General features: G+C 36.0%; 3 protein-coding genes across 4 annotated transcripts in view; 1 reads left to right on the forward strand and 2 right to left on the reverse strand.

Annotated features, from left to right (window-relative positions):
• Positions 1-247: 247 nt before the first annotated feature.
• Nop17l (Nop17 like) lies at positions 248-7,970 on the reverse strand. The gene is made up of 3 exons (XM_069509309.1): positions 5,861-7,970; positions 5,487-5,607; positions 248-4,117 (listed from the first exon to the last, which is right to left on the reverse strand). Exons 1-3 carry the CDS (start codon positions 7,849-7,851, stop codon positions 3,716-3,718), a joined length of 2,514 nt encoding a protein of 837 aa, XP_069365410.1. The 5' UTR covers positions 7,852-7,970; the 3' UTR covers positions 248-3,715.
• LOC117996707 (glycolipid transfer protein-like) overlaps positions 248-24,232 on the reverse strand; it is a 162,531-nt gene continuing 138,546 nt past the window's right edge. For both annotated transcript variants that reach the window (XM_034984837.2, XM_034984834.2), the window contains exon 7: positions 248-1,014. The gene's annotated coding sequence lies outside the window, so the exon portion shown is untranslated. The remainder of the gene's footprint in view (positions 1,015-24,232) is intronic.
• Positions 8,821-13,618, forward strand: LOC117996181 (rRNA methyltransferase 3, mitochondrial). The gene is made up of 5 exons (XM_034984199.2): positions 8,821-9,360; positions 10,589-10,836; positions 11,354-11,509; positions 12,373-12,667; positions 13,367-13,618. The coding sequence occupies exons 1-5, from the start codon at positions 8,969-8,971 to the stop codon at positions 13,533-13,535; spliced, it is 1,260 nt and encodes a 419-aa protein (XP_034840090.1). The 5' UTR covers positions 8,821-8,968; the 3' UTR covers positions 13,536-13,618.

Below are 24,232 nucleotides of genomic sequence, written 5' to 3' on the forward strand. Positions count from 1 at the left end.
TACTATCATAAAAATTATGAAGTCTGATAAAAAGTTGCTGATTTGACTATGTTGACAAGATCCTTTTAGGCCGCGATCTCATCTGCAAGTTGTACTCACGAAAGTAGCTTACGTACCATTACGTACTAAGGCAAAGCTTAAGGTACTTATAGTGTCCTAAGGCTACTTACGTAAGTAAAACTTACAGATGTAACTGCGGCCTTACGATGGATATAAAATGAACTAACCATAAATAAAAGTCTAGTAATTAATTTCATTTTCTTCTATTAAATTATTATTCGAAACATCACAATATTTTACCGTTAAACTTCTGACGGAACATAACGACTATAATTATATCCTAAAACACACTTTCAATACTAACTTATTAAAATAAAATATAAATGCATGGTTTATGACAACAGCTAAGGTTATTTTGCTGCGATCGGAGTTCTCTTTAAAAGGCACTGACAAAAGTTGAGCACAATTATCTACGATATTGTTCTCCCTAATAATCTTATCGGTATAAAACAATTAAAATGCCTTATCAATAAGAATTTAGCTGAAACAGTACCTGACTGTTTTTTTTCAGAAAAAACTCATTATTACACCTAGTAAGTAGTTTAGTTTTATTGTAATTTTTTAAAATAATATGTATTTAACATATCAAAAATTGCGGAACTGGAAGGATTCGAACCTGCGTCTCCCCTAGGCCACGGTTCCCTAAAACCGTACGCACGCATGGTACTTAAGTGAACCGTGGCCCAGTTGGTAGATGGCGTTCCGGGCGCAACACCTAGGGGAGACGCAGGTTCGAATCCTACCGGTTTTTAAAATATTTTGAAATTTACTTTAAAGTGTAGGGTAAAAACAATGGGGCCAATTCTCTGGTACACAATTTCTAAACTAAACTAAATTAACAGGTCTAAATGTAGTGCTGTCCTTTTCCGCAAGCAACATTATGAAAGGGATAGCAATAGATTTAGACGTGCCATTTTAGTTTAGTTTAGAGATTGTGTACAACAGAATTAGCCACTTTATATCATAATAAAAATTATAAATAGTTTCATTGGTTTTCACTAATATGGATATTTTAACATCAAGGTATAATAGTTGTTGTACATTCTATACTACTGATTTGCATTTAAGGGGGTACAGCTCTTTTTTGATACAGTTTTTAGAGCTTTTGTAGTTTGGATGACTACATCTGGTGATGGTAGAACCATAGTGACCCAAGTAACATTTCTCTGATAATAAAGATTTTGACATAAAAGCGTCAAACGCCATCTTATTAATTTATGGACTAGAGCCAGCGAGTCTTACCAAATCTTAAGTCTGAGTGTCTTGGGAACTGCCCGCCAGGCACCCTTAAAGTTTAGTAAATTGTTCAAGTTTAAGAGTGTAAGAAAGAAAAAATTAGATTAGGAGTAAGAAAAAATTAGACTGTATACTTGGACGTAAGATTTACCTTTGTTACCTGCAACCTTTTAAAGCCACCATGATCTAAACTTCATAGTCGCGGATCGTTCCTCCCTGTGTTGGGAACAAAATACGCAGTGAAACTTTTAGCTTTAATAACGTAACGAAGGTCTCGCCCTCGCTAGCTTTCTGTCTATTAGAATTAATGAAAATAACATCATCTCGCGTTTCCCTTGATTTCTCAAAAAGTTAAAAATGTGACTTACCTTCGATCATTATTATGGTTCTACCATCGCCATTTACAATCAACGCGCGTTTTATGAAACCCAAAAATCAAACGGTATCGGTAACGGTAACCAATCCAAACGGTACTGCGAATGTATGCAGTTACACAGGCTGCAACCGTACCGCGTTCGCAGCGACTTTTAGTTGCCCGCGCCTCAACTATACATGAAAATTTCACGATGTATAAATATACTAAAGATCTGTACGCACCTGAGCTGCGCTGCGCGTCGCTTCAGTCCGACTGCAGAAAGCGTCACTTCAGGCCGCGCACGGTACCTACCGCACTACAACTGCAGTACGCGACAGCTCGCGTCACTTGCGCGTCACTTCTATGCTCGATCGCGTACGAACAACAACGTCGCAAGATGAGCGACATTGAAGAGGGAAAGGGTGGAAGCCGACATCCTAGGGGTTGGGAATTTTGAGGATATACTTTTAAGAGCCCGTCATGTGCCAAAAATTAAAACTACGTTATTTATTTTGAGGTCTATCACGCCTATACATTAAATACTTAACTCGATGCGCGTGTATCTCATCCGAGCGCCGTACGCATTCTGAAGCGACGCAACGCGCCGCTGGGTATGTCGCACTAGCGTCGCTGCACCGCGCGTCGCTTCGCTGCGCTTCACAATATTCTCCCAGTCGCGGCGCGCGGCAACGCGCGGTGAAGCGCTGTGCAACGCCGCTCTAGTGCGATATGCGCCATACAAAATAATAGAAATAATATTTTGACGCTCTGTGCCGCGACGTGCAGTGACGCGCAGCGCAGCTTAGGTGCGTACAGACCTTTAGACCCCATTCACACGTTATTAACATCGTAAGTTTTTTTGGAAGATAAATCTTGCCGAATACGTAGTTCCGCATACACTGAGTATAGAACCGTTCCCCTGTCAAACTGTTAGTTTTCTAAGGTTCCGTACCTCAAAAGGAAAAAAGGAACCCTTATAGGATCACTTTGTTGTCTCTCTGTGGTCTTCTTGTCGTGTCTGTCAAGAAAACCTATAGGGTACTTCCCGTTGACCTAAAATCATGAAATTTGGTAGGTAGGTAGGTCTTATGGCACAAGGAAAAAACCGAAAACCGTGAATTTGTGGTTAAAAAATAACCAATAAAAAATGTGACCAAATAAAGTATTTTCAATTTTCAAAGTAAGGTAACTACGAGTAACTATACCAAATAGGGTATGAAAGGGTTTTAACCTGCATATTCTGAAATAGATTTTTATTTATTTTTATGCATTCATTTTTATTGATTTATCGTGCAAAATGTATAAAAAATACTACTGTCGTACGGAACTCTCTGGTCGGTTGGTATGGAACACTTGGTCGTTTTTTTTTTGCAATATTAATACTATTTATATAGGTATATTCTATATCAAAGTATTGACAGTATACCGCTACTCATAGTCGAGATTATTATCTTGCAAGAAAATGTGCGGTGTTAAAACTAAACAGGTTCAATTAACTTTTTAAAGGGATACTCAGTGTTTCTCATTGATAAGGCTTATTTGTTATATAATATAACTACATATTTCTATAAAAATGCGAATTTTAAAATTTTAATTTGTGTCAGACTTCGTGGTTTAATTTAACTAAATCTAATTTGTACACTGATGCATTAATCTACGTGATTTTTTATAATAAGTGTAGTCTAAAATGGGCAACTATTTTCGAAAGAATAAATTTTAATGATAAATAGGAGTTAATTACAACCTAATATTTTAATTAAGTGTTACAAATATGAATTCAAAATAATTGACATTCATGCAAAATAAAGTCCATTGCCATAAACTTAGCTGATGTAAAAACTAATTGGGAAGGAACATAATTTACCTGGAAAGATAGTTATAAAGAGACTAAACTAAACCTCACCACACACTCCTACACAAATAATAAAAATCACTGGTATATATAAATAACTAGACTACTCCTAATGTTTAATAGTAATTAGAGTTATTGATCAATTAATCATTAAAAAAAAAAATCGTTAATTTACGATTTTTTTTTCATACAAACAAGGTAAATGGCAAAGCTCACATATCGAGATCAAATATGAGGTCATTTTTGAATTTAACCTCTAAGTATTGACCCTTGTTTAATTTGTCTGGATTATAGAGATCTGTGTTGTGTTTTATGTTATCACATGTAGTGGGTTCATGGTTTTCTTGGTTTGAGCCTTTTGTATTTGTTACGTGGGCTCTGGAATTTGAAGTCCATATAGCTGGTTGGTTGTCTTCGGTATTGTTATTGATGATGTTTAGATAAGATGTGGTTTTACGTGAATGATAGCTGTCTTCATTGGCGTTCTCGTCAGTGTTGCTGTTGTACTGCAAGTCGCTATCGGACATGTTCTTGCATTCGTCAGCATCAGATGTATCTGCCAGTCCACTGTCATGTCTCTGTTTGAGGACTGATTTCAAACGGGGTTTCGATGGCTGAAAATAATTTTACATAGAAATAAGAACTTGTAAAATTTTATTTCAGTAAAAAATTATCTATTCTATTCTGAAAATGATATGTTTGTCAAAATACTTGTGTATTTTTCACTGCCTTGATTTAGTATAATCAATATAATCAATTGATTTATAACGTTTTTCAATGAACAGAGATACTATGATATGACCTCTAACTGTTATGATAAGAAAAATATGAACTTGTAACAGTTTATTTATTATTAACTAGCTTACGCTCGCGACTTCGTCCGCGTGGACTACACAAATTTCAAACCCCTATTTCACCCCCTTAGGGGTTGAATTTGGAAAAATCCTTTCTTAGCGGATGCCTAAGTCATAATAGCTATCTGCATACCAAATTTCAGCCCAATCCGTCCAGTAGTTTGAGCTGTGCGTTGATAGATCAGTCAGACAGTCAGTCAGTCACCTTTTCCTTTTATATATATAGATAAAAGATTATCTCTTCTACGCTATTTTGATATATGTTTAGGTATGTCAAAAAAATATACTTGCATTATACATTACTATGCAATTTTATCATTTTCCATTGCCTTGATTTATAACATAATATTTTTTCAATGAACAGAGATAATAAATGACCTCTGACTGTTACGATAAATGGGTTATCAAAACCTTCCTGTTCTCATCATAATATCGGAAGATAAAATACATAAGATTTGAGAAATTGCTAACAAAACCAAAACAAGCGCCACATTCTTTTGTTCCTTTTTATATATCATTTGATACTTAATCAGATAACAGCATGTTTTCATTGTTATCGTAATGTTGGCATTGAAGAGTATAGGCATTATAGTAATAAGTTACATACATAACACATCGGATTAATTTTATATACAGCTTATATCCTAGGCTTTGCCCATGACCCATGTAATAATGTATTAATGTATGCAGTTTGCATCATAGAGTAAACCTACAGGCAAAATCTCCAGTTTCAATCAGTCAGATTCTCCTTTTGTAAATGCCAGGCTCAAAGAACGAAAAGCTGGTTTCTTTAAAACATACACTTCGCAAAAATCCTCTTGTGGCTCTTGTGATGACGTGTGACAACGCGTCGTCGTAGCTATGGAAAAAGCTATGACGCGTTCGGAATGTTTGTGTCAGTTTTCTCTGTTCTACCCCCTTTTTTCCCTTCCCGTTTTTGTAAAGCATAAGCTTTACAAAAACGGGAAGCTAGCAGTCCCTAAAGGAAGGTAGCGAACGAAGCGAGGCGATACCTATAGCGAAAGTCGAGTAGGTCAAGCTGAATGAAGGAACAGCAGAGGGAGTTTTCTGGTGTAACAGATTTAAAATACTAGTTACCCTTCATAAAATTAATACTGGCTGTATTTACCTTAACTAAGTTGGAAATATCATCCTCTGCTTCACTCTCACTTCTACGCCTTTCTTGGTTACGCTTTTTACTCTTCTTGCGTTGGTTTTTCTTTTTCTGGCCCTCAATTGATGAGTTATATCTGAAATATAAAAATGCATATAATTTAGATTATTGTAACAGGACACCCAACCCTATATGCCAAGCAATGCATGTGCATGTTGCCTCCAATGAAACATAATTTGTATAACCAGTCATTTGACACAATGTTGCAGTGATTTGTTTCAACCCTAAGTTAGAAACATCATCATAGCTGTTGTTAGTGCAAGCCTATTTCACAATAATTTTTTTTTTTAAATAATTGGCATAGCATGGAGTCCAGCCATAAAATGTACCTGTAAAATTGTCGCGCAATCACATCACTGAACCTAACGGTCTTTTTCAAACTAGATTCTTCAGGAATACAATCAGAGCTGATATAATCCATAGAAGACGCAACATCGCCCACGCTCGATTCTGAAAAGCTACGCATCATTATGGGCTTGCGTAGGATGCTCTTAGCTCCATTACGTGTGGTAAATGATTCTGTCCACACAATTTCCCTTTCATTTTCAGTCTCCTCTTCAGTATCTATTTTATTATTAGGTGATGTAACTACAATATTAGTTTCAGTCCCAAAGTTAGTCACTTCAACAAGAGGTGTTGAACCTTCTACAGATGATGCAACTATTGATTCATCATCTTTTATTGTTTGGGATACACCAAAATATTCAGTTTTCAAATCATTCTCATTTAAACCTATATGGAATTTATTGATAGCTCCAGCCTTTTCTAACTGCAATATAACATTATTATCCCATGCTTCACCAATCACATTGTCAAACTGAATATCTCCATCGAATGAAATAAGTGCTGCATAATGTGTTGGCACAAAACCAGATCCTAGTGAAGAAAATTTTATGTGTATATTGTTTCCGTCATTTTTCACTGTCACTGAATCAGGCTCAGTGTTTTTAACATGAAAAGTGAATGCTATAACATCATCTAATGCATTGTATGTATATGGAGGGAACGTATAGCTAATACTTGAAAGCAGAAATGCTTCTTCAGAGGAGGGATTTTGCTGATTGTGCATCAGAGATAATTTAGAGTCAGTAGGGTCTGAGGAAATGACTTCTATGAGATTTCCTTTTGATTCTGCTTCATCATTTGAATTTTCTTCACTTTCTACACCGCTATCTGCTCTTAATAAAACTGCTTTATCTTTTGAAGTGTTCCTTCTAACCACTGGGAGAGACACGATCAGTGTATGATTTGACTTATCAAATTTTGCATTTCCACATTCATCGTTGACTCCATAAGGAAGTGTAAGGTTCAGTTTATACTTTGCTGGCTTTTCAGAAATCAAACTGAGAGATTTTTCCCGAACATCTAAAACACAATCTTTGGTTGAAGATAATAGTGGTAAATTAATTTCAACAACTATATGGCTCGGCATAGCTGAATACTGCTTGCTATCTTTATGATAGGTGAAGTCTTGTAAGTCTACATTTTTCTGCTGTTTTATCACATACTTAGGTACTGTGTAACCATTATCAGAGGCATGACTGAATTCTTTTTTACTGTTTTTAGCTTTTTTTCTGTGTTGTTCAAGTTCTTTTTTATATTGTTCCTCAACAGGTTCTTTAGCTTCAGGGTACATGTGTTGTGGGTAGAGTTTCTCCATTATTTCTGGAGTTATGTGTTCATTTTCTTCTTCATCAGTCGGTGGTTTAAAGTTAGGATCCTCTTTTCTTATAACGGCAGGTGTAGTCATGCCCTTATAATACGACTTTGGAAAACGGCAGTTGTTGCTATCAAAATGAATATTGTACGTTTTCTGTAACCCATCAAATGCTGTATTGTTTACCAACTCCCGAAACCGCTTGTTTACCTCTGCCATGCGCAGTGTGTCAGGATGGAACACTACGTCGTAAATAACACACTGTTGCCTCTTGTGATCAAAATCTTCCCTTGGAGGAATGATTGTATATGGAAGCTGCCAATTCATACCTTTTTGACCATTTTTATCCTCAACTCTACACGATGGCTTGTCCACGTTTTCATTACTGCAAATGTTAATAAAAGCTTTTCTGTCGCCTGCAACACTAGTTTTAATCACATAACCTGCCTTCGGATTTATAAAAGTTACATCGTAACCACGTTCCTTCTCCAGTTGGGTTATTTCTTTTTGATAGATCGCTTGGTTCGCCGGGTCACGTATCTCCTCGCAGTACTCGGAGAGCAGTTCTCGAAATTTCTTGCTCTTCATAGCGTCTTGTATCGTCTCCAAATCGGCTTTTGTGAGGGATGATTCTTCACAACGAGGTTTTACTCCTGTTGCCATTTTGTCTGCCGTTCCTTATTTCTAGCGATATAAAAATAAACACAAGTATGTACGCATCAAAAGTATAAACACGATAATTTTCAGCTGACTAGCTAAAATGATAGAAGCCGTCCGTTCGTAGCTTGTTTTGATTGGTCGATTCATCCAAGGGTCGATTCGTGTGGTAATATTCGTAATATTGCCGTTGTCACTAAATTGTCAACGTCAATATGATGTCAACCATAGAGATGCCATAGAGTAACAATCTTACAATGGACACGGGTAACATTGATATACTGTCGTAACACGCCGAAAAAGGGGACACGTCTTGTTGGCAACAGTTATGATTTTCGCCACGCGCCAAGATACATATGGACTGTAAAGTACCCTGTACATGACAGTTGACCCAAAAAGTTAAAACGGCGCGTGAGGAGTCATTTTGTATTTTGTATGGACTATATTATTATTGAATGAACCTTGGAGAGCTTGGAACGTAGATAGAGTAATAAAGCTAGATACAAGATCGTTTGCTATCTCATTCACAATAAAAAGAGAGCACAGATAAAGTTACTAATGTGATAAACAGAGACGCAGCTAACCTATTTTTTGTCTCTTATCGTGTAACCGATCTTTTCAAGAATACATACAAGGAATGCAACTTTAGTTGCAAAACAAACCATGAGAATTCGTGGCGTAATTATTGTATTTCTCATTAGTTATTTACTTGTTTTCACAAAAAAACACGTTTAATACAAATACTGTTGATCGGTTAATACAAATATTGACTACTAAACAATGGTAATAATTGTCGTGTTAATCATCGTTACATCGTGCTATCGCTTCTAGCTTTTTTACTCAATCTACGGCATTGAATCATCAAGCTTTGAACCACGAACTGCGAAAATGATTAGATATATGATCAATAGAGGATTCTCTTTGAATAGAGGTTTATACTGGACACTGGTACTACAAATAAATGAAATAGGAAATGACTATTTGTCAAATGTCATGGTTTGTCTCTTTCGTTTATTTTTCATGATTCAAATCATTCATCCCAATTCATCCAAGCTATATTCTGAGATTTGAACGGTTTTTATTTTTTTATACTGCGTTAAAATAATTGTGTTGTGAGTGCATCATGACGAAAAATATTTACCGTGTAACTTGTGCATTTATGCGCCGCCACACACCATGCTTTTCTTCTATTAGGTTATATGGTAGGTGGATGCACAGAAATCCAGCTAAGGTCATGTTACCATTCGAATCGGAGTCCAAAACTACCATTAAAAAAGAGAAGATCATAGACTTGAGTTCTGATATATTAAAAAAGTTAAAGAATGAGCCTATTACTTCAGAAGAAAATAATGATTCTAAAACAAGTAATATGAATGAAGAGAAATCACAAAAAGTTAAAGAGAACAGAGAAACTATGTTAAAAAAAAGAAAATTTTATCTGAGCCAAAAGAAAGTCTTCAATGATACAGGTGAAATTATTTATGAAAAGCTAAAGGAAAAGGACGGCAGGATAAGGTAAGTTTTTATGTTTACTTTTCATTATCAATTTCATCTTTAGGTACCTACCTACTGTTATGTTTAAAATTTCATAATGTATAATTATTATGTGCATGTAAAATAATGAGTTTGTTGCCAATAAACCATGAACGGAAGTAGATATGTTTCGGTTAAGCTTTAGTATTGTCGGTAGGGAGCGAAGGGTGAACCCGCACTGCAAGCCAAAAACGGCTAATTATAATAGTTTAAATAAGATATCAATTTTTAAAATTTTGTTATTTCAAGGTTAGTTTTACCGAAATTCGGGCTGAACTCTTCTTAGTTGAAGAGAGGAAGGGGAGTATAGGAGTTAATAGGGGGTTCACCACCCAGGTACTAAAAACCGACCTAGTGAGAGTTCAGTCTCGCAGCCCGAGGATTCCATACTACAATCCTATTTTTCGATATTTTGCATGATAAATCAAAAATTATTATGCATAAAAATAAATACAAATCTGTTTTAGAATATACAGGTAAATTTCATCATTCTAGGTCAATGGGAAGTACCCTATGGGTTTCTTGACAGACACAACATACTAATAAGGAAGTGATCCTATAAGGGTTCCTTTTTTCCTTTTGAGGTACTGAACCCTTAAAAACAATAAAATAATACTTCTGACAGCCCTCAAAAAGTGTAGCACTACTCAGTATTATCCTTTCTGTGTAAAAGGATAGTTTGGATAGTATACAGTCAATTTAGTACGCATGCAGAGATTAGATTTGCATACAACCAAATTATAGCACTAAATTTTGAGTTTTGCATACATTCATAGCATCTTATGTTAGAGATAAAATTAAAATCCTTCAAATTTTAATGCTTGGTTTGGTAGATGTGTAACAAACACTGTCTGGAGAAAGAAAGCAAGGATATCTATAATATAAAAATGAATTACCAAATGTGTTGCACATCGCAAAACTCGAGAACCGCTGAACCGATTTCGCTAATTCTTTTTTTTATAATATTCCTTGAAGTACGAGGATGGTTATTACGGAGAGAACAATTTAAAAATTTGAATCGACTGTTAGACGGAACGAAGTTCGCCAGGGCAGCTAGTAAATCTATAAATATTGTGTTATGTTAGGTTGTTAATATAATATAAGTATATCTGAAAAGAAGTACATAATATGTACTTCTTTTTAGATATACTTATACTTATATACTTATACATTACATAACATTTAATACAACTTGGAAATTATTTTATAGCTCTCTTCTTGTTAAACTGAAGTCGAAAAAGGAAAGGATACGTACTGGACAGATGTTAGTGGAAGGGTGGCGGTTAATTGTTGATGGATTGGAGGCAAAATGCATCTTAAAATATGTGATATTTAGCAGAGTGGAGGATTTAGACCACCTCAGACCATTCCTCCCGAAGACAGGGGTCCAATTTTTTAAGATTCCATATAAAGAGATAGCAATGTGGTCAGACGTAGAAACATCAACTGGGATTTTCGGTAAGGAATTATTTTGTTGTATATGTATACCTTACTAGCTAGTTCCCTGTATGCATTGTAATGCCACTTGTGTACAGTATTCGGCAGAAAATATTTGTATCACCCTTTAGAACAAATTCCTAAAAGGCCGGCAATGCATTGGCAGTTCCTCTGGTGCTGCAAATGTTCATGACATCATTATAAATTACCCTTATTATAAATGCGAAACTGTGTTTGTTTGTTGTTTGTCCTTCAATCACGTCGCAACGGTAAAACGGATTGACGTGCTTTTTTGCATGGGTATACCTAGATAAAGACCTGGAGAGTGTCATAGGCTACATTTTATCACAGAAAATCAAAGAGTTCCCACAGGATTTTTAAAAAACCTAATTCCACGCGGACGAAGTTGCGGGCATTAGCTAGTTTAAAATATTTGTAGGTACAGTGACCAACCAACACATTTGTAAATAGTCTAAATTCTAAATCTTTAAACATGTATTTATTGTTTGATCAAATAATAAACAATGCAATATTGCAGGTGTATTTGAAATGCCCACTCCTGACAACATCAAAACCTTTTCAAGGCCTTTACCATTGCAGTTTATTTGTGATAATGTACGCACACCTGGGAACCTTGGTGCAATACTTAGAGCAGCTGTGGGAGTTGGCTGTGAGAAAGTTCTTCTTACTAAAGGTACATAATATCTATTTTAAGGGTTCTGTACCTCAAAAGGAAAAACGGAACCCTTATAGGATCACTTTCTTGTCTGTCTGTCTGTCAAGAAACCTACAGGGTACTTCCCATTGACCTAGAATCATGAAATTTGGTAGGTAGGTGGGTCTTATAGCTGGTATTAGGGGAAAAATCTGAAAACCGTGAATTTGTGGTTACATCACACAAAAAAATAAATTGTGGTCATAAGCTAATAATTAGTATTTTCAGTTTTCTTAGTAAGATAACTATATCAAGTGGAGTATCACATGAAAGGTCTTCACCTGTGCATTCTAAAACAGATTTTTATTTATTTTTATGCATCGTAGTTTTTGAATTATCGTGCAAAATGTCGAAAAAAGAAGACTGCAGTACGGAACCCTCATTGCGCGAGCCTGACCCGCACTTGGCCGGTTTTGTTCCTTATGTTGGCACTTGGATTAGATCATCTTGAGCTAAAAATTTAGATAAATCTTTTTCTGAATTTATAAATAAAGTGTATAAATTGAGGGGCTGGGCTGAAACAACCTGGCAAACTAAACAGTATAAATTACACGTCTTCTAATCATAATACCTTTTTCTTTAATCCAAAGTTTGACACACTGAATACAAATCTGAATTCATTTCCAAGCAAATCAGACTAAAATTGTGCTAAAATTTAATCCAAAGTTCGTGATTTCAATCAAATCTGTATGTATGATTTTTTGCTCCTGTAAAATTTTATTTGGTGCAATCACATCGTTTTGTGCGCTCCTCAATTTCAATTAATACTTTGATTTATCTATAAATAATAATCTGTGTTAAAAATTATTAATGTCTATTGAATATTCACTTACAATTTTCAGGCTGCGTCGATCTTTGGGATTCAAAAGTAATAAGAAGTGCTGCGGGCGCACACTTTAGACAACCTATATACCCCTCAATAGACTGGGAAGAAATGCCCAAACTATTAGATACAAACACCTCACTCTTTATAGCTGACAGTGATACAAGAACTGCAGATGAAGGAACAACAGAAGATAAGATGTTACACAAGCTTGTACCAATTGTGCCGTATTACAGTGTTGATTTTGGGAATATTAAGCATGTTACACTTGTAATAGGTGGTGAGACGGAAGGGATTAGTGAAGACAGTTACCGGTTTGTAATATCTTCTATATAAAAAAAGCTAACTGACTGACTGACTTATTCATCAACGCACAGCTCAAACTACTGGACGGATCGGGCTGAAATTTGGCATGCAGATAGCTATAATGACGTAGACATACGCTAAAAAAGGATTTTTGGAAACTCAATCCCTAAAGGGGTAAAATAGGGGTTTGAAATTTGTGTAGTCCACGCGGACGAAGTCAGTAGTACCATTAGCTAGTAATAAATTAAAAATTAATTTATTACTTCATTCATGCATGAAAGATCATCACTTGATGATTTGGCGGATTCTTAGAATTATCAGGACAAGGTTTGTATGAAAGTTAATTTTTGGATCTTTAGAAAAAACCTGTCGAAATCTGTGGGTTTTCAATAATTTTGTTACCTACATCCATGCTAATGTTATAAATGCGAAAGTGTCTGTCCGTTTTTCTCTCCGTCTGTTCGATTCTATTTAGAAGAGCCGAGAAGAAAAAGTTACAATTTACCAATACAACTACACCATCTGTAGTGTAGTGGCCAACTGAAAGCTCTGCTCAGAAATTTTAAAATTACTCTCTTTAATAATGAATTCTAGGCCCATAAATTACCCTATACAAAAGATCACGTCCATTTATTACTGCAGTCCAAGACTCTATAATATCCTCGATTTAAATAAGCAAACATTTAATAATTTTAAATTGATTTTAGATTTGCAACAACCAGAAATGGCCTACGATTGCATATTCCTCTACAAAGAGGAGTTGAAAGTCTGAACACAGGAATGGCAGCGGCTGTCATAGCTTTCGAAATAAGGAAGCAATTTATCCAAGCATGGACGAAGGCGAAACTAGAAGCACAAGACATAAAAGTAACATAATTATTTATTGTTAATATTGTTCAGTAGAAAATAGAGTAGTGTATTGTAATTATTGTATTAAAAAAATAAAACATTGAATTGAATTTATGTATGTATTTATTTATTTTAGAAGTATTCATGTAGTATAGCGCCAGAATTTAAATGATGAACTTTAATTAAAAATGCAAAGCCGTATTTTATAAGATAAAAAAATAGAATACATACATATTAATCACTTCGCCCCACTACGTCCGCGTGGATTTGGGTTCTTTTTTTTTTTTTTTTTTTTTTTTTTCTTTTTTTTTTCTCTTTATTAAAGGGTTTGTTCAATCAGAACATGTCACCCTTGTAACAAATCACAATAGGTATGTATAATAATTATCTTCGTTTTAAAGTTAAATTAAATAGTTTATATAGCATTCTGGCCTCTCGCGATAATGGAGAGGCCAAAATGCTATTACAAACGCCAATATTCCTAATTTCTAAATTAAACATTATAAAAAAATTAAACCTTTCGACTTCATTGCGGGTACATTCCAAAAATATGTGATTTATATCTTCTCTCACTCCACATTCCGAGCAATTCGGGCTAGATGTCTTTTTCATTAGATAACCAAAAGTGTTTAGCGGAAGGTGTCCAGCACGAAGTCTTAAGGCAGTGACAATGTCACCCCTGCTCATATCAGCAGATTCAATCCACGAAACCCGTCCTATCGTTGGTTGGATAGTCCTGTACCATATCCCCTTACTCAAAGATATCTCATCGAAATGTTCCCTCCAAATGCCATGGCAATGCCTTTTTACCACATGTAAAACATCCGACCAGTAAGGTGTACAATTAAAAGAAATACCCTCTTCTACAGCTTCTTTGGCCAACTTATCTACAATTTCATTTCCAATCAAGCCGATATGAGCAGGTATCCACTGTAATAATACATTTTTTTATTGCTTTTCAGCTTTTTTATAGTTTGCAAAATATTAAATGCTATCGGTGCCCCTCGATAGCCCAACGTACATTTGATTAAATACTGCAGAGCGCTTTTAGAGTCAGTCATAATGACATAATTACCTGATGACAGAGATTCTATGTAAGACAATGCTTCGGCTACGGCAATCAGTTCGACAAACATTATACTTATTATGTTGGATTTTATAGACAATTTAACAGAGATATTTGCTTGAGGGTCATAGAAGGCCGCTCCGGCGCCAGTGTGATCTTTTGATCCATCTGTGTAAATAATATAAAATTGATAATAGCTATTATTTAAAAACTCATTACACAATTCGACTGAAATTACTGTATTACGACTCCTTTTAGATTTTATATCTTTACCCATATTTATTCTTACTATATCTGACAAATCCAGACTGTTGACCCAAAAATCTAAAGAAAATATTTCCAACTGTTGACTCGAATTAAAACTTACTGTATTAAGTACCTCTAATAGTTTAACTAATAACGGCGTTTTTTTATTTCGCCAATACATATTTCCCTGACTACAAAAAAAATTATCTAATACATTACTTACATGATTATCTTTATACGATTTGGTTTTTAGCAAAAACTTGCCCGCCAGATAGCTTCTTCGAACATATAGTGGTTGTAAGTTCAGATCGCACTCCATAACGTGTATAGCAGTAGTTTTGAGATACCCTCCAATTATTCTCATACACTGATTTTGCAGGACATCTATCTTTTTTAAGTGTGTTTTGCAAGAACTGTCATACAGAAAACTCGCATAGTCCAATCTACTGCGTATCAACGCTATATAAAGGCGACGCAAATGCCTCGGATGTACACCCCACCCTGAACCTGCTAAAATTTTTAAAATATTCATACATTTTGACGCTTTACTTTTTATTTCGTTAATGTGTTTGGACCATCTAAGGGATTTATCCAGCCATACCCCTAAATATTTGATAGTATTTACATTTTGTAATGATGTCTCCCCAATTTTTAAGTCTACTACATCTTGGGTGTTACTTAATCGAAATACACACACCTTGCTTTTCGAGGGCGAAATTTCTAAGCCAATATTACCAAGTAGCTTTGTAAAGATCTTCAGTGCAGCTTGTAACTTTTTTGTTCCTTCCATTATCTGTTTACAAGTGCAAAACAATATGAAATCATCTGCATATTGGGATATCGAAACATTAGCAATATTCTTACAAATTTTTGATGTAGCAATATTAAATAAAATTGGAGAAATAGGGTCTCCTTGGGCTAAGCCACGTCCAGTTTTTCTAGAAATGAAACCGTCCTCGTTAAAAATTTTGAGATGTCGTTCTTTAAGAAAATTGTAAAGATAGGTACACATTTTTGATCCAATACCCAAGTCGTTCATTATGTGCATCAAACTTTTGATGTCCACGTTGTTGTACGCATTGTCAACATCTATAAAACTGGCTATAGTCATTTGTTTTTCGGAAAAGCCTGATTGTATCGATAAAACTAAGCTAGTGAGATTATCCAAGGTCGAACGGCATTTTCTGAATCCTGTAGTTTTGTTAGATAATACATCATTCCTTTCTATAAACCATTCTAATCTTAGCATTAGAATGTTATGAAAAGTTTTGCATAAACACGACATTAATGATATAGGTCTCAATGCAGAAATGCAGTTAGGGTCTCTGCCCGGTTTGGGTATTGGAGCAATTTTAATTTCCCTCCACTGTCTAGGAATAAAGCCATTATCAAGAAATTGGTTAAAAAGTGATAATAACACCTGTTTACCGCTCTCTGGGAGAAATCTAAGCATAGAATAAGGGATATTGTCGCAACCTGGAGATGTATCTTTACTACGAAGTAACGTTTTTTCTAATTCCTGGATTGATATTTTAATTTCTATACATGAGTTATATGTTGGAAAAACCGGGTCTTCAGGGGGCACTGAGTCGGGTGCAAGATTATTTAGCAATTCATTTAATTTTTCGTTGGTTATGTGTGGTTTAGAGCTATAACCTTTTATCCAATTTAGTTTGCGATATATTTCGCTTTGTGATGTTGCATATCCTAGCGAAGAACAGAACGAGCGCCAGTCATCACGTTGAGCCTCTCTCATATTTTTTTGCGTTGTTCTAATTTTATCTTTCAATATATCTAGATTGTGAGGGGTAGGATTCCTTCTGAATTTGGCCAGAGCTAAGCGTCGATCAGCGACTGATCTAGATAAGTTTTGATTCCAGTAGGGTTTTGGCATAAATTTTCCTGTAGGGTCATTATTTATCTTAAAGTTAGGGATATAGGTATCAGCGGCTACATCTAGATATTTCGTAAAAACGTCATATGCATCTTGTAGATCTGCGGGTAATGTCAGATTAGAATAAATATTATCCAGAAAGGTTGTATAAGACACCCAATCTGCTTTTTTGTAGTTTCTTTTTGAACAGGGTTTATTTATGCATCTTATTTTAGTCGAAATTTTGATAATTCTATGATCACTTCCTAATGTTTCATTTGAAACATTCCATTTAAAGGAGAAAGCTATGTCAGACGATGCTAATGATAAGTCAGGGGAAGATTGTTTCAATTCTCCACTTACTAGTTTAATTCTTGTCGGTTTTCCATCATTCAATGTAATAAATTTGCTATCTACCAGGCTATCAAAAATTTGACAGCCCCTGTAATCTAGCTTACTTGACCAATTTGGGTGATGGCCGTTAAAATCTCCAAGTATTAGTGTTCTGCTCTGGAATTTCGATAGAATATTTTCCCAATCGCTGTTTATCGTCCGTTTAGATGGTGGACAATAGAGAGAAACAATGTTTTCAATATTCTTGCAATTGAGTAGTTTAATCGCGATAACTTCTATTCCTGAATTAATATTATGTGAAAAGTCCGCTATTTCATACGAATTTATAGAATTATGGATAATTATTGCCACTCCCCCATATGAGTCTGCTCTATCCTTACGATAAACTTTGTACCCACCAATGCTGAACAAGCTATCCGGTTCAAACCAAGTTTCACTAATTACACAAATATGAACTTTTTCTTGTATTAACAAGTTTTCTAAAGTTAACTTTTTTGGTCTTAAACTTTGCGAGTTCCACTGGAATATGTTTAACTGTATAGTTTTGTTGTTGTTATTCTGCATCAAAAAGGTCTAAAACAAACTTCAAACATGGAGAATCTGCAAAATTACTAGCTACAACTATTATCAACCACCGTATAAAACATCTAATTATATTTAATAACTTATTTTTGATCGACACTTCCCGTAGAAATAAAATTTCTTTTATTCTTGTTAAAAGTTCACTGAATTTAATAGGTGTATCTTGTGAACTTGTGGTAGGACCATCACGTTCAAAGGAAGGTGGAGTTTCATATGCAAAATTAAATGAATCACGCTCGTTGCCAGGTTGACTCTCGTTACGCTGTTTTTTTGTTTGTTTTTTCGTTGAGTTTTTCGGAGTTCGTACTGTAGGGTCACTCTGTGTTTTGTTCCTCAGAACTGCCGAAAAAGTTCTTTGACCCAACGGAAAAGAGTCGTCAACTGTGTAGCCAGGTGAGGGCGGCTCGTCGTACCCATGCATTGTCTCTTCATTTACTTGGGCTTCTGTCTCCGGCTCCACATACACGTCCATGGCCTTCCTATATGTGCAATTGAATTCTGCCATTATTTCCCTCAATCTCTTCTCTTTTTTATATTTTGGACAGATTTTAGACATTGAAATGTGAGAACCTGAGCAGTTAACACATTTGGGACTTTGTGTGTCACAATTTTCGTGATTGCCAGAGCATTTTGGGCACGTTATCTTATTTTTTGGGCATTTACGGGCTACATGCCCTAGCTGCCAGCAGCGCCAACACTGAGAAACGGGGAATATATACGAATCCACTTTTATTTTTAAGCCATCGGCGTACACGAAACCTGGTAAGCAAGTGCCCTTGAAACAGAGGCGCACTGCTTCACTCGGTAACCACTTGTTATCATCACTACGCCTCTTCATACGATTAACAGAAATTAATATCGCTGGGCTCGGGCATGTGATGCTGTCGAAAATTTCTTCATCGGATAACTCCAAATCTACGTTTTTTAAGACCCCGTACGAATAGGTTTGTTCCATAGCACGATGGAATTTCCATCCCTTTTCAATAAATTCTTTGCATGTTTCTATTTTCCTTGCCATTAGTTCAGTCTTAAAATCCATCCGAATTTTATAGGGATTTAAGTACTTGACTTTTAAAACCTCCGTAATACCCTGACATTTTAACAATTTTGCAAAGGCAAATTGCTTTGGCAATTTTTCATTGCACGAAATGTATAGTTCCACTGCTTCACTAGTTTTATGCTTTTTTTCTTTGTTTCTCCTTACCGTTGTCCATTGAGATTCATCATCTTCTTCACTTTCTTCTTCGTCTCTGGGTCGTTTAGATGCCGACCCAGAGGGTACCACCATCATTTCATTCGCATTCTCTAATTGCATAGATTCATTCACCTGACATTGCACTGGCTGCATAACACTCAACTCTCGCTCTTCTGTCGCACTACCGACGGACATTTTTGCCGCGTTCATCACACATCCCTACATAAACCGGTCGGCGCGGGCCGGCCGCCCGGCGATAAACAATGTAAGTAGGTATCGATGTCGAGTTAACGCAAACTTGGAATAGGTAGGTAAATTGGGCGCTGCGCACAACCGCCTCGTACGCATACCGCGGCGAGACTGGATTTGGGTTCTTAAAAATCGGAAAAATCCCGTGGAAACTCTTTGATTAAAGTAAGTAGGTAGTCTATGTCCTTCCCCGGGATGCAAGCTATCTCTGTACCAAATTTCGTCATAAGCGGTTGAACGGATGTGCCGTGAAAGGCTAGCAGACAGACAGACACACTTTAGCATTAATGTTAGCATGGATATGGATTGGAATTATATTAATAGTCAAAATCAGTGTTTCTATAGATATTAATTACTTCTATCGATACGATAGTCACGTATTGTAGGTCTCGTTACTGGGAGCTGGTAGGTATGTATCGACATTATACAGGAGGTATTTTATTTTATACCTCCGTTCCGTACCTCAAAAGGAAAAACGGAACCCTTATAGGATCACTTTGTTGTCTGTCTGTCTGTCTGTCAAGAAACCTACAGGGTACTTCCCGTTGACCTAGAATCATGAAATTTGGCAGGTAGGTAGATCTTATAGCTGCCATTTGGGGAAAAATCTGAAAACCGTGAATTTAGGGTTAGATCACACAAAAAAAATTAATTGTGGTCATGAACTAATAATTAGTATTTTCAACTTTCGACGTGAGTGACTATATCAAGTGGGGTATCATATGAAAGGTATTCACCTGTACATTCTAAAACAGATTTTTATTTATTTTTATGCATCATAGTTTTTGAATTATCGTGCAAAATGACGAAAAAATACGACTGTAGTACGGAACCCTCATTGCGCGAGCCTGACTCGCACTTGGCCGGTTTTTTTTCTACCTAGTTTAACATTTACATCGTGCGAACAATCGTTCTGCACTGGCCCTAATAAGTATTTTCTTATGCGCCATCTATTTTTCTATGTAAACATTACATGTCTATGAACTTTCGTAAGACATGAGCTGCAAAGGCAAGAAGAGGTCGCTTAGTGCAAAGTACTTAAGGTACTTAGGCTGGTCGATTTCGGAAAAGCTGCACCAATCATCGTCACCATCATGATCAACCCATCGCCGGCTTACTACTTACTACTATTCTCTCAGAGTGCACATAGCTCCGAAAAGTTTGAGATGCGTGCCCGGGATAGAACCCCCGACGTCCTAACCACTAGACTATCAGAGCTTCGTATACTGCACCAATCATTAGAATCTTAATTGTAGTGATTGGCCGAATTATTTATGGTATTCTTCTTGCAACAATACATTATAGCCAATAGTGAGCGAGTGTCTGCCAATCAGAGATGATTATGATTGTCACCCTGTAGCTGTCAAACTATCGCGACAGGTGGCCCTAGAGTCTCTTCAGACGTGCCACAATTGGGTATTTTCAGATATTTTCCTACTTTTGAATTTGATAAATAAGTATTATTACTTTATTATACTTAAACTGGGATAAAATGAATGACGTACGCTGAAAAAAATATTAAAATCCATCAAATATTTTTAAAGTTACAGGCATTTTAATTTTGGAGTGGGAGGGTCTTCTATCCCTTTCTCGCAAAACGAAAATTTGTATGAAACCGCACGAAGCTACTGTGGCATTAGTAGGTAAGGTGTGACGTCAAAATGCTATATCGCTATCTCTGTCTAATCAGAAATATTTAAATGCTTATAACTTACTAGCTTATGCTCGCGACTTCGCGTGGACTACGCCAATTTCAAACCCCCATTTTACCCCCTTGGGGGTTGAATTTTCAAAAATCTTTTCTTAGCGGCTGCCTACGTCTTTATAGCTATCTGCATGCCAAGTTTCAGCTCCATCCGTCCAGTAGTTTGGGCTGTGCTTTGATAGATCAGTCAGTCAGTCAGTCAGTCAGCCAGTCAGTCACCTTTTCCTTTTATATATTTAGATTTGTTATTTGCTCGATTTAATTAGTTTTTCAGTTTACGTCATTATTTTTATCCTAGTTTATAATAAAGTAATAAAAAAAATGGAGTCAAATACCAAATTCTAACCACACCACAGCAGAATACGTCGCCTGACACAAAATATGAAATACAATGGCACCGATTCTAAGCACAACCTAATTTTAGAGTATTCGCACCCTCTTCTTACTATTGTAATATGAAAAGGACAGAAGCAGTTTGACATTTCTAAATTTAATTTTTAGATGGTAAAACCCGTGATTTTAGCACGCACTCGTGAACCTACTGTTTAAATTTGTATTGTGCACTAAAATTTAGAGTCTTAAAATGTGAAAGTCATGTTCCGTTCCTTTTTTAGCATTAGTAAAAAGAAAAGGATGCAGATAGTCTAAATTTAGTTTAGAGAGAGACTAGAGAATCAGGGCCAATTATCGACCACACCGCGATCACAACGAATCCACACGCGGCGCGGTGTTCGCACGCAAGCGGCTGATCAGTAACCTTATCTTTTTTTTTAAATTTATACACTAGCACTTGACTGATCTCTAAGCTGATGGCAAGATTATGCTGGAGTGGATGAAGGTGGAGCGCGCTTGCCTAGAAGATGCTTACTCACTCTTGATTTGATATTGTGACCACCGCAACTATTCTCTCCTGCTTAGATATAAGTAGTAATTTGTGGCTGTATCGACCAATAAATTATCTCTGGTATCAACACAATTCGGCATCACATAGTATACATATATCTACCACAATTGGACATTTATGCAGCTGTGGATATCATATAGGGTGCTAATAATAATAAAGATTGACGTAATTACGCGTCTCACTGCTGTTGTTACATAAATTCTCAATAGGGCCGATTCTCTTATACCTACACAATCTCTAAACTAAACTAAATTAACTAAATCTACTGCTAACCTTTTCCGCATGCAACATTATGACAGGGATAGCAATAGATTTAGACGTGCCATTTCAGTTTAGTACAAGAAAATCGGGTCCACTATCCAAACAATATATTCGATCTAGGCTCAACTCTACTGGACTAGTGCCTACTAATGGAGAACGCATTAATGAGGTCATCATGCCATTCGATGCCAATTTCATAGACTGAACATACTTAATCAAGGAAAGACTTTTTGGCAGGTCTTTGCTACATTTGCTAAAATGTAGCTTCTCAAAAATATTTCCCACTTACCCCGTATGCGATTATTCATATCCTCCTCCTCCTAAGGTTGAGATCTATAGAGCATACCTACTTGAAATTGCTCAGACCTGACACATTTAAAATGAAATTATAATTTCAAACTATTTATTAATATTGATTAAGGATGTGCCATCTCTGAAATTGGCATCGAATAGAGCGAAGGGACTATAGTTAAGTACTTACTACCAGTCCAAGTAAAGTAGAGCCTAGACTCCTAGAGCCAATATTTTTGTTGGATAATGATTAATGAGGCTTTATGTAACAACTGCAGTTAGACACGTAATCACATCAATCTCAAACTATTTATTAATATTGATTAAGGATGTGCCATCTCTGAAATGGGCATCGAATAGTGCGAAGGCACTATAGTTACCTACTAGTCCAAGTAAAGTAGAGCCTAGAGCCAATATTTTTCTTGGATAATGATTAATGAGGATTTAAGTAACAACTGCAGTTAGACACGTAATTAGGTAGGTCAATCTCAAACTATTTATTAATATTGATTAAGGATGTGCCATCATTGAAATTCGCAGCGATAGTGCAAAGTCACTAGCACGGAAACTGCTGTTGTTAGGTAGGGGGAGTCCGGGAGAGTATACCCGCCTTCCACTAAAATGCTCATAAATCTTTATATACTTAAAAATCGCTATTTTCTATAAATTGTATCTTAAGCTGCACTATTTAGCTATATTTTCTCTTAATAAAGTTTGATACATAAGTAATAGTTTATGAGTAATTAACGATTTCTACCAAAGTGACATTCGGCTAATATCTCCCACCTGGGTGGGAGACTTGACCCCCCAAGTGGGGAGCCTTTACCCGGGTACAAAAATAAGCAAAATAATCATTACAAATTATAATTCTATAAAAAAAATTAATCATACAAATATGACACATAGTATTTTGTAGTAAATGAGAATTCCTTTTTTGATTGGAGCAATTAATACAAATAAACTGCTCCTCATCATGTCTTTATCATATTTGGACAGTCCAACGGATTTCATGGTCATAAGTCTCATGTTTATAACTTTCTCTTCTGCACATCTGAAACAAAACCAATTATCAATTTCATCTCCTACTTCATCCCATGGACTATCAGAGCTATTATCATGCTTGGGTTCTTCGTCAGGGTCTGTCTAACCGTCACTTGACTGTAAAACTTGTCTTTTCAATGGTCTTTTTACTGTCTTTTTCTCTTCGCTTTACCTTTTTGTTTTTTAAGTTATTTTAATTTTCTTATTGTTTGGTGCATAATCATCTATATCATCATCTAGGTCTAGTTTTTCTGGCGTTTTTTTTTAAATTTTTAGTTTTTCTGGGCTGTCTACCACGACGAAGGAGCAGCCTTTGGAATTGAACGAATCATTTGTGGTACAACTATTTTCGGTCTATGTCGTAAATCAGAATCTACCGTTGTCACATCCAGATTTTGAGATGTAGAAGCTACCTCTTCTGATTGTCTTAATATTGCAATTGGTTGCTCAGATTTTTTCCTCAGTCAAAATTGATGGTGAATTGGCTCTAGCCGCCGCAGATAGATTCATGAATACTAATGCTGATGTTGAAGGCTCTGACTGACGTTGTACAGTAGATGATGAAGTTAATGAAGGAAGGCAGGACGATCGTGGTTACATTTGGAGGTAATACAAAAATATTATTGCCGGAGAAACAACGGGCGAGTTTACCCGGGGTAAAGTCTCCTCCCCACTCCAGGGTAATGTCTCCCACCCCACACAAATCTGTCAGTTATTACATTTTTATAAAAAACTATGACACTTAAGTAAAAGCTGTCTGCCGTAAATGTTACTAGGATAATTACAGTTACGATGTATATAAATGATATACTGGAATCTATTCACAGTAAGAAACAGAAATCAAATATCGAAAATTTAAAAAATTTACTTACTGGCACGAAATTTTTTAGTTACTTCTCACTACTAAACCAAACTGCCGATCGTAACGGTATCTCGTGAGCGAGGTGGGAGGCGTCT

Source organism: Maniola hyperantus, chromosome 3, assembly GCF_902806685.2.
Source record: "Maniola hyperantus chromosome 3, iAphHyp1.2, whole genome shotgun sequence".
Taxonomy (NCBI): domain Eukaryota; kingdom Metazoa; phylum Arthropoda; class Insecta; order Lepidoptera; family Nymphalidae; genus Maniola; species Maniola hyperantus.

Bases quoted from the DNA above. Each gene is read 5' to 3' on its own strand.
- Nop17l (XM_069509309.1), bottom strand. From the start codon at position 7,851: ATGGCAACAGGAGTAAAACCTCGTTGTGAAGAATCATCCCTCACAAAA. The intron at 5,608-5,860 runs GTACATTTTATG...TTTATATTTCAG, and splicing joins ATTGCGCGACAATTTTACAG to ATATAACTCATCAATTGAGG. The intron at 4,118-5,486 runs GTAAATACAGCC...AATTATTTTCAG, and splicing joins ATATTTCCAACTTAGTTAAG to CCATCGAAACCCCGTTTGAA.
- LOC117996181 (XM_034984199.2), top strand. From the start codon at position 8,969: ATGACGAAAAATATTTACCGTGTAACTTGTGCATTTATGCGCCGCCAC. The intron at 9,361-10,588 runs GTAAGTTTTTAT...ATTATTTTATAG, and splicing joins GAAAAGGACGGCAGGATAAG to CTCTCTTCTTGTTAAACTGA. The intron at 12,668-13,366 runs GTTTGTAATATC...AATTGATTTTAG, and splicing joins ATTAGTGAAGACAGTTACCG to ATTTGCAACAACCAGAAATG.